Raw genomic sequence first — 15,480 nt, forward strand, 5'->3', positions numbered from 1 at the left:
TTCGTTAATAAAACCATCAGGGCCAGGACTGTTTTTAGTTTTAAGGTTTGAAATCACCTGTAAAATTTCTTGTTGTCGAATTGGTTCATCTAACTCCTTTGCTACAGACTCTGACAGTGTTTTTAAATTGATCTTTTCTAAGAAATCAGACAGTGTATTGTTATCTTTACATGTATCTGAATTTTTATATAATGGCTTGAAAAATTGGCAAAACAACTGGTTTAGTAATCAGGGTTTGATCTGACTTCAACTTTTGGACCATATTACAAGTTTGCTGTTTCCTGAGTCTTATTGCCAGCAATCTACTAGCCCTACTACCCTGTTCATAGTACTTTTGTTTAATGAATCTTAAATTGCCCTCAATTTTCTCGTTTATTAAACTATTAAGCTCACTACGTAACATTTTAAGATCGGAAAGCAAATTGGCTGTCTGTGCTTTTTTGTGTTGTTGATCTAGGTGTTTTATTTTGGCCTCCAATTCACACTGCCTAGCCTCTTTTCTTTTCTTCCTGGCACTTGCAAATGATATTATGCGACCTCTAATGTATGTCTTGGTGCAATCCCAGAGGGTTAAAGGCGATATTTTCGGAGTTGTGTTCAACTCCAAGTAAGTATTTAGTTCAGTATGTATGAACTAGGGCTGGGCGATATATCGAGTTTTTTAAAAATATCGATATATTTTCATACGAGATATAAGATGTGACAATATCGTTTATATCGATATAATCTATGTTACGTTATAATTATACTTGTGGAGCCGCAGGTTTGCCTCTCTTTCGTCCACTTTTGTCTCTACGCAACGTTACTCGGCCTCGCCTCTCCTGCACTGAACACAACTCCCCCTCCCCCATAGCTTCACCTGCAGGCAATGACAAGATGAAAGCGGAAAATCTCCGTTAGCGAGTTACCGTGCGTGGGGCTGGATGGCGTCAACGTGTTAGCGAGCTAACCACGCTAACGACATGCAGCCCAGAGGTGCTGCACGGCCTAAAATCCTTTCCTTTTCTCAAAAATCGACAGTGCGCCTTATGTATGAATTCTGGTTGTGCTTACTGACCGCGAACCGATTTTATGTGGTACACAGCGCTCAGCAATCTGTCAAAAAATGTTTTAATATGACTTTGCTAAGCTACGGAGCTGCACCGCTTGATGTCGGAGAATTACGGCTACAGAGGAGGAGCCTCGCGGAGTGATACGTACAGTGTGTGTATAAGGACCACAAATGGCACCTGTTCAGAGACGTGGAGCAGCTGTGAAATCTGTCTCTTTGTTATTATGCTCAGCGTCTTTTAGTTTACATTTTGACTGCACAATTGTGAGCTTTTTGTTATGCACAAAAACAACATTATTTTCTTTTATTTATGGACCATGATTATTTAATATATGCTGATAATTTATTTTTGAGTAATATCTACGCTGTATGTAAATAAAAGTGCCCGTGTGACTAAGAACTCTCTTTTTGTTCTTAACTTATGGCTTTAAAAAGAAAAATCGAGATATATATCTTATATCGCCATCCAGCTAAAAAATATCGAGATATGAATTTTGGGTCATATCGCCCAGCCCTAGTATGAACTCACAAAACTGGCTGTCATTTAGGAGTGAGGCATTTAATCGCCAGACTTTAATGTTCTTGATGCTCCTGTACCATATCTCTGTCATCCTCCTCGCTCCCTCTTTGCACTCACAGTCTTTGTGCATCATTAACACTCACATGAGGAAAACCAAAGTTTTACTGGGCAGAAGATGATCATCAGTGACGCTGTCTTTAAAATACTCTTGTTAGAAATGTTCGACTTTAATGTGAAACATTCAGAGTTTTTTCTCTTGTTGTGTTTGTTTGAAGCTGCTTCCTGTTGGCTTCAGCTGTTTGGAGTTTCCATTTTCTAAACTTCTACATTCTGAACCTTCTTCAGCTCTGAACAGATGATGAAACACTGAATGATTTCAAGCACTTTGTCTAATAAACTTACATCTTTCATTCTTTATACAGTGTCTGTGGTTTGTCAGATATTGGCCTTGATTATCTGGCAGCAGCACTGAAGTCCAACCCCTCGTATCCCACAGAGGTGGACCTGAGTGGAACCTACAGCAACCTGCAGGATTCAGGAGTGAAGCATCTGTGTGGTTTCCTGGAGAATCCACGATGTCGATTTGAAACTCTGAGGTCAGTCAGCATGTTTTAGTTGTGCTGAGATGAATATGATGTGAAAGTTGTGCTGACACTAAACTGCAGACATCAGGCTGATATTATACTGATCCACACTGAGGATCTTCATGGTAAAGTCTGTTTTCTTCTTCTCTGGTTTAGTCCATTGACTGCAGCAGAACAATGTTCACATTTCAAACAGTGATACTCAACGTATGGCCCGCGGCCCACACGCGGCCTGCCCACCTTTCCTGATTCAGAGAGAGGGGACCCTGATTAACTGTGTAGCTTCTTCCTCACAGTTCTAAGTATCAGACACAACAATGAATAATCCACAGCTGACTGTCTTTAGCAGGTCAAAGGTCACGGCACACAGCACTCTGTGAAACAGTTTGGAGCAGGAATTCTTGCACATTTACAAACTGACACTGCTGCACGGCATGCTGGGTAATGCTAGCTGCTCAGGTATGGGCGTGCTAATGGCTGTGAGGCTCTGTGGCTGCAGAACACCGAAGAAGAGAAAAGAGAGGTGGAGGATGAAGAAAAGAGGCGGAGATGAAGCAGAAGTTTTGCTCCAGAGAGGAGCTGTGTCTGTGTGGGCGGGGCTCAGGCTGCTCCGCCCACACAGTGACAGTGAAGCAGGTGAAGAGTAATAAATGAAGACAGCAGACAGTATTTGATAAGCTGATGTACAAACATGTAGGTCGTGTCCAAATTCATGGGCTGCATCCTCCTGAGGCCGCATTTGTAGACCGATTACGTCACAGCGACACGTCGAAGGCTGTCCAAATTCGTAGACTCCTCCGAATGCAGCCAACAAATGCGTCCTCCTTTTCCCCGAATTTGAAGGATGGGTCGGGTGTGTCCTTCGTGGCCTACCATATCCCAGAATTCATAGCGCGGCCCAGCCAAACTCCAGTTTCCAACAATGGCGGCCGCTACTAAGTTTTAAAGTTACTCATACTAATCTTTCTGGGTCACAAAATAAACTTTTAACATATTTTCAGGCGAGAAAGTAGCTGTGTAAACATCAAATATCTGCTCGGTTTATCAAGATACCGCATATTTGCAAAAGTGCTTCGACGTTTTCGGAGACGTCTGCTACCCACCAGCTCGATAGCTCGCCGGGAGCTCGAGGGTCACTGAAGCCGCCGAGAACGGCACAACTCCCGGCACATCATTTTCAGATCACCGCGGACTTTCGCTACTCAGGTTAAACGTGATATATAAGTCACTTAGACAACCTCAAAATGTTATTGTTTGGCTTTTTTCAGTGTTTTGTTTGTTCGTGAGTAAATCGGTTTGGCTGAGATTAAAGTTATTAGATTAGATAAAATAAAACTTTATTAATCCCCCAGGTGGGTTCCTCCTTGGTCTTTACAGAGCTGACTAAACGTCAAACAGAAAACTGATTAAACAGAAGTATGAGACGGTCGAGAATTTACGCCAGTGTCCTGTTATATTTTAGATAGCAAGGAGCAGACGGCTGAGTTTATTAAACTCCACCGAGACAGCGGTGACGCTAATCAGAAGGCTAGACCGTCCAATTTCCCCAGCCGTTTATTTCCAGCCTACCCGACCTTCTGAGGACCCAGCCCACGTAGACCGCAAAGGCCGGGTCCTCGGGAGGATGCAGCCCATGAATTTGGACACGACCGTAGAATGATGGTGGCAGCTACAGAAACAGGTCCATACAGACTGAAGCGTGTCTCAGTCTGAATGTACACTGCTGTTATAAGAGCTGTGGAAACTCAGGTCAAAAGGACGAAACCACACTGCTGACAGTTCCAGGACATTCACAGAGTTACAGCATCATTTGTGACCATAAAGACAGAAAGCTCATCCAAATCCTGGGATTAAAAGTCTGTCCTGGTGGTGTCCAGTCAAACACGTCTCTGTGAAAGCTTCAATCCAACAGGCTCCAAAGTCCTTCTGCTCATTTCCTCGCCGGGTTCTTGATGCTCCTGTACCATCTCTCTGTCATCCTCCTCGCTCCCTCTTTGCAATCACAGTCTTTGTGCATCATTAACACTCACATGAGGAAACCCAAAGTTTTACTGGGCAGAAGATGATCATCAGTGACTCTGTCTTTAAAACACTCTTGTTAGAAATGTTCGACTTTAATGTGAAACATTCAGAGTTTTTTCTCTTGTTGTGATTGTTTGAAGCTGCTTCCTGTTGGCTTCAGCTGTTTGGAGTTTCCATTTTTTAAACTTCTACATTCTGAACCTTCTTCAGCTCTGAACAGATGATGAAACACTGAATGATTTCAAGCACTTTGTCTAATAAACTTACATCTTTCATTCTCTATACAGATTGGAGCGCTGTGATTTGTCAGAGATCAGCTGTGATTATCTGGAAGCAGTGCTGAAGCTCAACCCTTCGTATCCCAGAGAGGTGGACCTGAGAGACCACAAGCTGCAGGATTCAGGAGTGAAGCAGCTGTGTGTTCTTCTGGAGAATCCACAACATCAAATTGAAACTCTGAGGTCAGTCTCCACGTTTTAGTTGTGCTGACACTGTCGATCTGTGGAACTAAAACCTTTATACAGGAAGTCTGGTTCAGCTCTTTGTAGACCTTCTAATCTCTGATGCTCTGAGTCTTACTCAGTAGATGATGCAGAGTTGTGAAGCCGATGTGGGTGAGGACACTCGCCCAGCTCTAACTACTTTGACGTCCAGGCGGCTTCCCTGCTTGTCCTGATACAAACAAACCTGAGTAACCTTGCAGGTCAGATCTCATCAGTCACACCTGTTATGGCAGCTCTCCTCTAGATTGTAGTTCTTGTTAACCTGGGATGGTTTTAGAAGCCTGGACCACAGACTGCAAGGGAAGATATTACTGGGAAAGGCCAAAGCAACCTATTAGACCCATTAAACACTAACATAGATGAATACTCAGATTTAAACCTTTATTGTTTCACAAAGGGTTAAAAAGGGAACGTCCACAGTTTAGACTGCAGCAGATTTTATTAAAGCAGTTTGACAGGAGCAAAGCAAAAACACAAAGAATAAGTGTTTCACATATTAATACATATAACATAATAATAAAAGAAAAGCAAAATAATGATACAAAAGAATGAAAAAGTTGTCCAGAGCAGCAGGATGTCTGAGGTCTGCAGAAACACAAAAACACAGCAGCTAAAAATAGTTGTTGAAAGAAAACGAGGTGGGAGCTGCTGATTCCTGAGCTTTGATACTGGATTAGCTTCAGTAGTTATTCCCATCACTGCTGTAGGAGCTACATTTAGTCACAGCTGATTGTCTCCTTTGACCAATCAGAAGACTACTGTTGTAAAAACAAGCAGACAAAGAACCAATGAGAGTGAAGAACAGGATAAAGAGCTCGTGTGATGGAGGCAAAGCAATAATCAGCAGACTGTAGCAGTTTCTATCTGGATGAAAGTAGAAGGAGCTCAGCGGAGCTCAGTCCCATATCTTTGGTTAGAAACAACATCAGTGATTTCCTGCTGCTCGAGATGATTCCAGCAGCTCTCATTACAGCAGCTGATGAGAGAAACAGCTGATGGCTCACAGCTCGTACACTGTTGGATCTCCAGATGTTCACGTGGCTGAAGTCTGTGAAGAAACTGTGGTCCACGTTGGTCCCTGGATCACTGCAGCATCCTCAGCTGGTACATGGACGTCTCTGCTCCTCAGTCTTGGAGCCCCTGCAGGTCCGTCCACACCACCAGGGTCTTCTCACTCACCTTTCCTTTGTCCTCGTCCTTCATCGGCCGTGCTGTGTCTTTGTTCCTGCGGTGTTGTTCCCACGATGCAGCGCTGATGTTCCCTCCTTGAATGCACAACAAGTACGGTGCTGGTCTTTCTCGGGTGGAGCAGAGACAGATTGAAGTCTTTCAGGCTTTAGTGCCGACTTCCCTGACAGAGGCTGGACTCCATGGTCTGCACAGGAGGCTTCTACACTGTGTGGAGGTGACTCCTGGACTTGAAGACAGGCTGCAGGTACATGTGTGATGAAGAGGACCTACAGCAGTGTGATGGAGCTGCAGGACTGAAGGAAGTCCTGCTGTCCTGTCCCACCCTCATCTTTGCTTCCTCTGTCTTCTCTGGACTTGTCCTCCTGTTTCAGAAACAGCACTGCTTCATGCCGAGGGTGGACGGGAGCGTTGGCTCTGATTCTTTTACCGTCCACCACAAGGAGACACTGATGCTGACCTCCTGATTCATCTCCATGTGTTCTGCTTCACACTGTGTGCTGGGGGAGCAGCACAGCAAAGAAGGACTCATCCAGGCTGGAGAAACTGATCAGGAGGGCTAGCTCTGTGGTCGGCATGAAGCTGGACACTCTGGTGACAGTGGCAGAGAAAAGGACATTAAAGAAACTGATGGACATTATGGACAATGCCAGGCATCCTCTGCACACGGCCATTAACAACCAGAAGAGTCTGTTCAGTGACAGGTTGCTTCTCCCAAAGACAAGAACTAACAGACTTAAAAACTCCTTTGTCCCACACGCCATCAGACTGTTTAACTCCTCTCTGGAGGGGAGAGGGAGGGGAAACAGGAGGACAAAGGAGGGAACAACTAAGCTGTAGTGCCTCTTCACCTCACTGTGCGATACCTTTGTGCAATACTTTTGTAAATAGTCAACGGTGCAATAGACTCAATACTTGAAATGTGCAATTCACTTGTATTTTTATTTTTATTCCTATTTATTCTATTTATCCCCTTCGTATATTTTATTTATATTGTCTCTGTATTTATATATATGTGTGTGTGTGTATAACTCTATAACTTCTGTCGGTGCTGTGCTTTTTTGGAAATCGAATTTCCCAGAGGAACCCACCCGAGGGATTAATAAAGTTCTATCTTATCTTAAATCTCCTCCTCTGAGATTCTGCAGCTTCTTGCAGTGTGACTCAGCTGACTTCTGACAGACCACAGACTGGCACAGCATCCACATGTGTCTCCTTTCAAACAGGCTCTTGATGTTTCCTCCCACATCATTCTGGCCTCTCAGTCTCCTTTGTTCTCCAGCTCTGTAGCTCCAGCTGGTGAAGCTTCAGTTTTCCATGTTGGTAACAGTAAACTACAGCCTCTGCTGTCAGCTGGGTAACTAAACAGAGCTGCAGCACGTCTCTGCGGTGGTGCTACATCCAGCCTGCAGACGGCCGTCTACATGTTGTAGTGGTTTACAGGCACCAGGGGGCGCTGTCCCAGCCATGCAGGCAGTGGGCTGCTCTGCTTGTGCTGTTGTTGGTGAAGCTGAAGTGAAAGCGAGAGTTAAAACCCTGAACAGTGTCCACTGAGCTTCTCATGCTCTTCTCATGCTCAAAGAAGTTTAACAGGAAGGACGACTCGTCCATCAGGCGTCCAGCTGTCCGTGACCGTGTCCACAGCAGAGTGTGACCGAGGCTTCATGCTAACACGCACACATGAAGCTAATACCACCACGAGCAGCTGCTCAGTGGATTTGGAGGACAAATGTCTGCAGCTTCTCACAGGCAGTATGCAGAATGTGGATCTCCACAAAGACTGTGGAGAGCTCGTCCCACACTCTAAATCCAAACTTGTCTGCACAAAACTTCTCACACGTTCCCGTCACAAGTGTCTTCTAAGTGAAGCTACCAGGTTCAGGTGCAGCTTGTTTATCTGGAGCTGCAGGAGATGATCCATCCTCACAAAGCAACACAGCAGATATGCAAACACACAACACAACCAAAGGATTCTCTCTGCATGTCTGTGGCTGATGCTGCTGGAACGAAGCTGTTTGAAACCTTGTTGTTCTGCACTTTGGGACCAGAAGAGGAAACTGAAGCTCTGTGCAGAGGGTCCAATGGAAGCAGCCAAGCGCTGTAAGTGTCTGCTGTACAGGGATGCTGGTTCAGCTGTGGCTCAGTTTCACAGTGTGACTCAATAAAAGCAGCAGGAAATCAAAGCTTGATGCTTTCATCAGTGTGGAAATAAGAAAGTTTCCTGTGACAGACGCTGGAGCTCTTTCACTCTCAGCTTCACAGTTTCAGCTTCAAACTTCTTCCAACATGTTTCTAACACGGCCACATTCCACCTTAATGGAGCTGATATCTTGTGCATCAGCACATTTTCTAAAGGCAGCGATCACATCTTTAGTTTTGGATGTTTAACTGCAGATTGTTTATGTGTTTATAGCACATTAATTACAGCAGCAGCGTTGACCACAGTGCTGTACAAGAATCCAAAATAACGATTAAAATAACTCCTAATATTAATATCACACATCAAATATCAAATAACTCTCATGCTGTATTAAAAGCCAGTGAATACAAATGTGTTTTAAGAGCAGATTTACAGAGACTGACAGCAGGAGCTGGGGCTGTTCGATAGAACGATGTATATATGATGACCATATGAAAACGTCTATCGTTTCATATCACGCTCTTTGTTTCCTGCTTATGTGTTTGTGTTTTCCAGATAAAGCTTTCAAAATAAATCTGAAGATCCTGTTGAGAGTTTTCAAAATAAACACAATACATTACTGCGGTCGCTCGTTTATCGAGTTACGTTCTAAAAATAAGTCTCAGAATGAAGTAGCAGCTCTATGTTTTACAAGTATTATAGAAGTTTTAAGGCAGTTAAACCCTCACTGCACACTTTCTACACTTTTCTCAGACAGGCATGAACATTTTCACACTTTTCTCTCTTGTTTAAACAAAGTTCAAACCTTCATAGAAAAATAAGTTCATTATTAAAGAGTGAAAGCAAAGTGTTTCTGAAATGTGTCAAATCAGCCTTTGCTGGCATTAAATGAGCTTCTGTGTGAGGAGCACTCGTCCATGGCCTGGGCTCCTCGCTGTCAGGTAAAGTTTCATAAAGCTTTTGAGTTTTTCTGCAGATAATGTTGGTGTCCAGCACGATGTTCTTTTTCCTGCGGTCACTGAGCCACAAAGCCAAAGCTGACTCCATCCTTACGATGTTCTTGTTGTGGACAGTTACAACCTTTTTGCCTCCTTGTTGAAACTATGATGGTCAGCATCTTCCTCTGCCTTTGGCTGCTACCACAGGTGCAAAACGTCTCGTCATCATTGTTGTTTGTTGGGACAAAACGTACAAACATACAGTGCAGCAGTGCAGAGTCACACTGCTGTAAATTTGAACACATTCTGTACTGTACAGGAGACACGGCACGAGATTGGCTGACAATGGTCTACAGCCAATCAGGACGCAGAACACAACGCGCTGTACAAAACAAAAGCATGCAAAATTGCACAAAAAAGATCAGCGAAACAGCGAGGCCGCCAAAGGTGAACTGTGTTACAGCGAGGGACCAGCGTATATGTGGTTGTTGGGACGATAAATGTCTTTGAGCTTGTGTCAGAAGACGAGCTGCAGCTTTCTGGACCAGCTGCAGTCTTGCCATGCAGGTCCCACTAACTCCAACATATAAGGAGTTACAATAATCCAGCTGGGACGTCATGAAAACGTGGATCGCCCGTTCAAGGTTTTTAAAAGATAGAAATGATCTCACCTTAGATAAAAGCCTCAGTTTGAAGAAAGACCGCTGTACAACTGAGCTCAGCTGTTTTTCAAATTGCCGTCAAATATAAGCCCCAAATGTAATAATGCGATTTAATAAAAGAGCTGAACCAGTCTAATAGAGCGCCCTTGATGCCGCCATGCTCCAATGGTGAGGTCAAGATGCTGTGGTCAAGGCAGCGGTCAGATCCAAAAGCACAGCGGAGTCTCCTGATCAGTGGCTGATAAAAGATCATTAAGAACTTTCCAAAGTGCAGTTTCAGTGCTGTGAAGAGCTTTAAAACCAGACTGAAACCTTTACAACAGATTGCAGCTGAACAAATATAATCTTTTACAAAATCTTCGACAGGAAGGGAAGCTTTGAAATAGGCCTGAAGTTTGAGCAGACAGAGGATCCAGATCAGGTTTTTAGTACAGGCTGTACAACAGCATGTTTAAAACAGGCTGTACAACACCTGAACTAAGACTGCTGTTAAAAATCGCTAAGATGTCGGAACCAACAACCTTTAACATCTTTTTAAACACGTGTTGGAACAACATCATTTGGACAAGATGATGTCTTTATAGCATCACATCGTTCCTCCACCTGATCAAACCACATGGGCTCAAACTGATCAAAAACAGCTGAGCAGGTGAATATTTTAGCCTCGGTGCGATCTCGGGCGAGAGTATCGATGATGGCCAAAGGGCAGCGTCCAGCTCTACGGCCGCTGAAGAGCAGACTCAACAGACGCGCGTGATGTGGATCCTACTGCTCTAAAACTGGAGCTTCTTCAATCCATTAAAGAGGACATTAGTACGCTGTTAAAAGAAGAAGTCAGAAATGCATTGAAAGAAGATTTTGACAATATAAGGGCTGACGTGCAAGGACTGAGAAATGAGATCGCTAACAGCATGGCGGCGACGTGCGGCGAAGTTGATGGAGTAAAGGTTACAGTGAAAGAAGCTGAGGATGGGCTGTCAATGTGGAGCGATGAGGTGACCACCCTGCAGTCTACAGTAGAGAGTATGAAGGAGGAGCTGTCTGACCTGAAGGATAAATGTGATGAAGGCAGGAAGCGGAGAGCTAACATCCACATCATAGGGATCCCAGAGGGCCTGGACTCGAGCTCCTCCACGGCCGTATCCGTGCTACTACGTGAAGTGCTGGGTATGGATAAAGACGTTATTGTCGACCGCTCACACAGGAGCCCTATCCTGAGAAAGCCAGCTGGTGACCCGCACGCCGTCATAGCCGAGCGTCACTACTACCAGGATTGTGTGGCTACGCCGTGCCAGGGCCCAAGCCCCGCTTGAGTTTAACGGACAACCTATTGCAATATTACGACTGGGCGATATGACCCAAAGTTCATATCTCGATATTCTTTAGCTGGATGGCGATATACGATATATATCTCGATATTTTTAAAGCCAGAAAGTACGAACAAAAAGAGAGTTCTTAGTCAAAGCTGTGTCCCAAATCTCACACAGGCACATTTATTAACATACAGCGTAGATGTACATGAAACAATTACTCAGGAATAAATGATCAGCATTTATTAAATAATAATGCTCCATAAATAAAAGAAAACAATGTTGTTTTTGTGCATAACAAACAGCTCACAATCGTGCAGTCAAAATGTAAACAGACGCTGAGCATAATAACAAGCAGCTGCTCTGTTCCCAGGTTCTACTGCGTGACTGACAGCCTGGAGTTTGAAACCCTCTTTGTAACCGTGTCTCTTACAGGTGCCATTTATGGTCCTTATACACACTCAATACAGTAATATTACGTTGAAGCAGAGTACGTATCACTCCGCGAGGCTCCTCGTAGCTGTAATGCTCCAACAATCCATCAAGCGGTGCGGCCTCGTAGCTGAGCAAAGTCGTACCAAAACATCTTTTGAAAGGTTTCTGAGCGCCGTGTAGCACATAAAATCGGTTCGAGGTCAGTAAGCACAACCAGAATTCATCCGTAAGCCGCACTGTCGATTTATGAGAAAATTACAGGATTTTAAGTGCAGAAAACATAGTTTATGGTTTTCCTTTGATCTTAGCAAATATCTACGCCTCTAATTGGGACGATCACAGATTTTTCACTAATGTCTTTGCGCGGCTCCCCAATATGTCATCACACAATATCATCTTTGAGGGAGACCTAAACTGCTCATTATCTGCTATGGACCACAGTTCACACAAAAGTACACTTAGTCCAAAGTCAGCATGCGTCATTCAGAGCTTTCTTGATAATTATGGGCTGGCTGATGTATGGAGATTTCATAATCCTGCTTCACATCAATACTCTTTTTTTTCTAATGTCCATAAAACATATATTTGTATAGAAAAACGTCTCCCTTTGGTTACAGAATGTGATTATAAGACTCTGGTGATTTCTCCTCTTGCTTTTTCAATGTGTATTCCTGATGCCTGCTCCAACTATCAGCCATGGAGATTCAACTCAGTGTTGTTAGCAGATGAAGAGTTTGTCAGTTACAAAAGGTCTCAAAGAGATTTTTTTTCTATCAATCAGACCCCAGAGATGTCATCATCAGTCATTTGGGAATCTCTAAAAGCATCTGAGAGGCCAAATAATTTCATTTTGTGCCAAACAAAGTGCAACACTGAAAGAACATCATCCATAAATATTGAGTAAGAACTGGACTCTCATACAGCGAGACTCAAATGCCTTTAAACATCAGCTTATCCTGCTGATCCAAGTCCAACACTGAGTTTGTAAAAACATGTTTGTCAATCATTTTGTTTGGTTTCTGAGGAAAATGATTCAATAACTTGCTGCTAATACACAACATTTCATCATATTTCCTCATAACCCTCTTTTGTCTGACCATTTGATCCCATTTGAATTTGCAATAAAGGATCCACAGAGTTTGGTGACAATAATGACAGTAGATGTTTGTGTGAAAGTGCTGGAAGCAAATGAGTGTGTGATGTTCTTTCAGTGTTGCACTTTGTAGACGCTCCCTGAGCACTGGTCTCACAGCCAGCTGCACATAGAGACCAGTTTTGTTAGTCCAGGTCAGAAGATGACTTGTTGGAATGAAAATGAGCTTGTAGTTTGTCTGCTTTAATAATGTGACTGGAAAAAGGTGTTGGACTTCAAATATGTCCATTTCTGTCACACTTCACCTTTAAAAGTGAAGCCATGTGGTTCCTGGAAGGAAAAACACGACTTTTTCAAGTCTTTGTCCTGTTTTTATGAGAAATGTTCGACTTTAATGTGAAACATTCAGAGTTTTTTCTCTTGTTGTGTTTGTTTGAAGCTGCTTCCTGTTGGCTTCAGCTGTTTGGAGTTTCCATTTTCTAAACTTCTACATTCTGAACCTTCTTCAGCTCTGAACAGATGATGAAACACTGAATGATTTCAAGCACTTTGTCTAATAAACTTACATCTTTCATTCTTTATACAGATTGAGGAGCTGTGGTTTGTCAGAGATCAGCTGTGATTATCTGGCAGCAGCACTGAAGTCCAACCCCTCCCATCTGAGAGAGCTGGACCTGAGCGACAACTACAACCTGCAGGATCCAGGAGTGAAGCATCTGTGTGGTTTCCTGGAGAGTCCAGGATGTAAACTTGAAACTCTGAGGTCAGTCAGCATGTTTTAATTGTGCTGAGATGAATATGATGTGAAAGTTGTGCTGACACTAAACTGCAGACATCAGGCTGATATTATACTGATCCACACTGAGGATCTTCATGGTAAAGTCTGTTTTCTTCTTCTCTGGTTTAGTCCATTGACTGCAGCAGAACAATGTTCACATTTCAAACAGTGATACTCAACGTATGGCCCGCGGCCCACACGCGGCCTGCCCACCTTTACTGATTCAGAGAGCTGTGTTTGTGTGGGCGGGGCTCAGACAGCTCCGCCCACTCAGTTTGTTCCCTCCTGATTCATCTGCATGTGTTCTGCTTCACACTGCTCACCTCCACCAAAGACTTCACAAACATCTTCTTTCTTTGAGTCCAGTTTGTCCCACAAACACTTCCAAATCTCCTCCTCTGAGATTCTGCAGCTTCTTGCAGTGTGACTCAGCTGACTTCTGACAGACCACAGACTGGCACAGCATCCACATGTGTCTCCTTTCAAACAGGCTCTTGATGTTTCCTCCCACATCATTCTGGCCTCTCAGTCTCCTTTGTTCTCCAGCTCTGTAGCTCCATCTGATGAAGCTTCAGTTTTCCATGTTGGTAACAGTAAACTACAGCCTCTGCTGTCAGCTGGGTAACTAAACAGAGCTGCAGCACGTCTCTGCGGTGGTGCTACATCCAGCCTGCAGACGGCCGTCTACATGTTGTAGTGGTTTACACTCACACGACGTGCGGCGAAGTTGATGGAGTAAAGGTTACAGTGAAAGAAGCTGAGGATGGGGTGTCAATGTGGAGCGATGAGGTGACCACCCTGCAGTCTACAGTAGAGAGTATGAAGGAGGAGCTGTCTGACCTGAAGGATAAATGTGATGAAGGCAGGAAGCGGAGAGCTAACATCCACATCATAGGGATCCCAAAGGGCCTGGACTCGAGCTCCTCCACGGCCGTATCCGTGCTACTACGTGAAGTGCTGGGTATGGATAAAGACGTTATTGTCGACCGCTCACACAGGATCCCTATCCTGAGAAAGCCAGCTGGTAACCCGCACGCCGTCATAGCCGAGCGTCACTACTACCAGGATTGTGTGGCTACGCCGTGCCAGGGCCCAAGCCCCGCTTGAGTTTAACGGACAACCTATTGCAATATTACGACTGGGCGATATGACCCTAAATTCATATCTCGATATTCTTTAGCTGGGTGGCGATATACGATATATATCTCGATATTTTTAAAGCCAGAAAGTACGAACAAAAAGAGAGTTCTTAGTCAAAGCTGTGTCCCAATCTCACACAGGCACATTTATTAACATACAGCGTAGATGTACATGAAACAATTACTCAGAAATAAATGATCAGCATTTATTAAATAATAATGCTCCATAAATAAAAGAAAACAATGTTGTTTTTGTGCATAACAAACAGCTCACAATCGTGCAGTCAAAATGTAAACAGACGCTGAGCATAATAACAAGCAGCTGCTCTGTTCCCAGGTTCTACTGCGTGACTGACAGCCTGGAGTTTGAAATCCTCTTTGTAACCGAGTCAGGAGTGGACAAACATCTTGAGAAAGTTGAGGGTAAACAGGAATGTTTCCTCTGGATGAGTCCGACTCTACCAGAGGAAAAGGGGAAAGATGCAGAGAAGACAGCGCGAATGTAACAGGTGCCATTTATGGTCCTTATACACACTCAATACAGTAATATTACGTTGAAGCAGAGTACGTATCACTCCGCGAGGCTCCTCGTAGCTGTAATGCTCCAACAATCCATCAAGCGGTGCGACCTCGTAGCTGAGCAAAGTCGTACCAAAACATCTTTTGAAAGGTTTCTGAGCGCCGTGTACCACATAAAATCGGTTCGAGGTCAGTAAGCACAACCAGAATTCATCCATGAGGCGCACTGTCGATTTATGAGAAAATTACAGGATTTTAAGTGCAGAAAATATAGTTTATGGTTTTCATTTGATCTTAGCAAATATCTACGCCTCTAATTGGGACGATCACAGATTTTTCACTAATGTCTTTGCGCGGCTCCCCAATATGTCATCACACAATATCATCTTTGAGGGAGACCTAAACTGCTCATTATCTGCTATGGACCACAGTTCACACAAAAGTACACTTAGTCCAAAGTCAGCATGCGTCATTCAGAGCTTTCTTGATCATTATGGGCTGGCTGATGTATGGAGATTTCATAATCCTGCTTCACGTCAATACTCTTTTTTTTCTAATGTCCATAAAACATATATTTGTATAGAAAAACGTCTCCCTT

At 43.8% G+C, this 15,480-nt stretch overlaps 1 protein-coding gene across 1 annotated transcript in view; it reads left to right on the forward strand.

Moving 5' to 3' along the window:
- Nucleotides 1-13,228, forward strand: part of LOC146608838 (protein NLRC3-like) — a 30,381-nt gene extending 17,153 nt beyond the window's left edge. The window contains exons 9-11 of the mRNA XM_085348882.1: nt 1,994-2,167; nt 4,465-4,638; nt 13,033-13,228. Coding sequence (XP_085205008.1) covers nt 1,994-2,167; nt 4,465-4,638; nt 13,033-13,228 — 544 coding nt within the window. The remainder of the gene's footprint in view (nt 1-1,993; nt 2,168-4,464; nt 4,639-13,032) is intronic.
- Nucleotides 13,229-15,480: the final 2,252 nt, after the last annotated feature.

Source organism: Diplotaxodon limnothrissa, linkage group LG23 (assembly GCF_057381915.1).
Source record: "Diplotaxodon limnothrissa isolate DT_005_m linkage group LG23, D_limnothrissa_male_GT1.1, whole genome shotgun sequence".
Lineage (NCBI taxonomy): Eukaryota > Metazoa > Chordata > Actinopteri > Cichliformes > Cichlidae > Diplotaxodon > Diplotaxodon limnothrissa.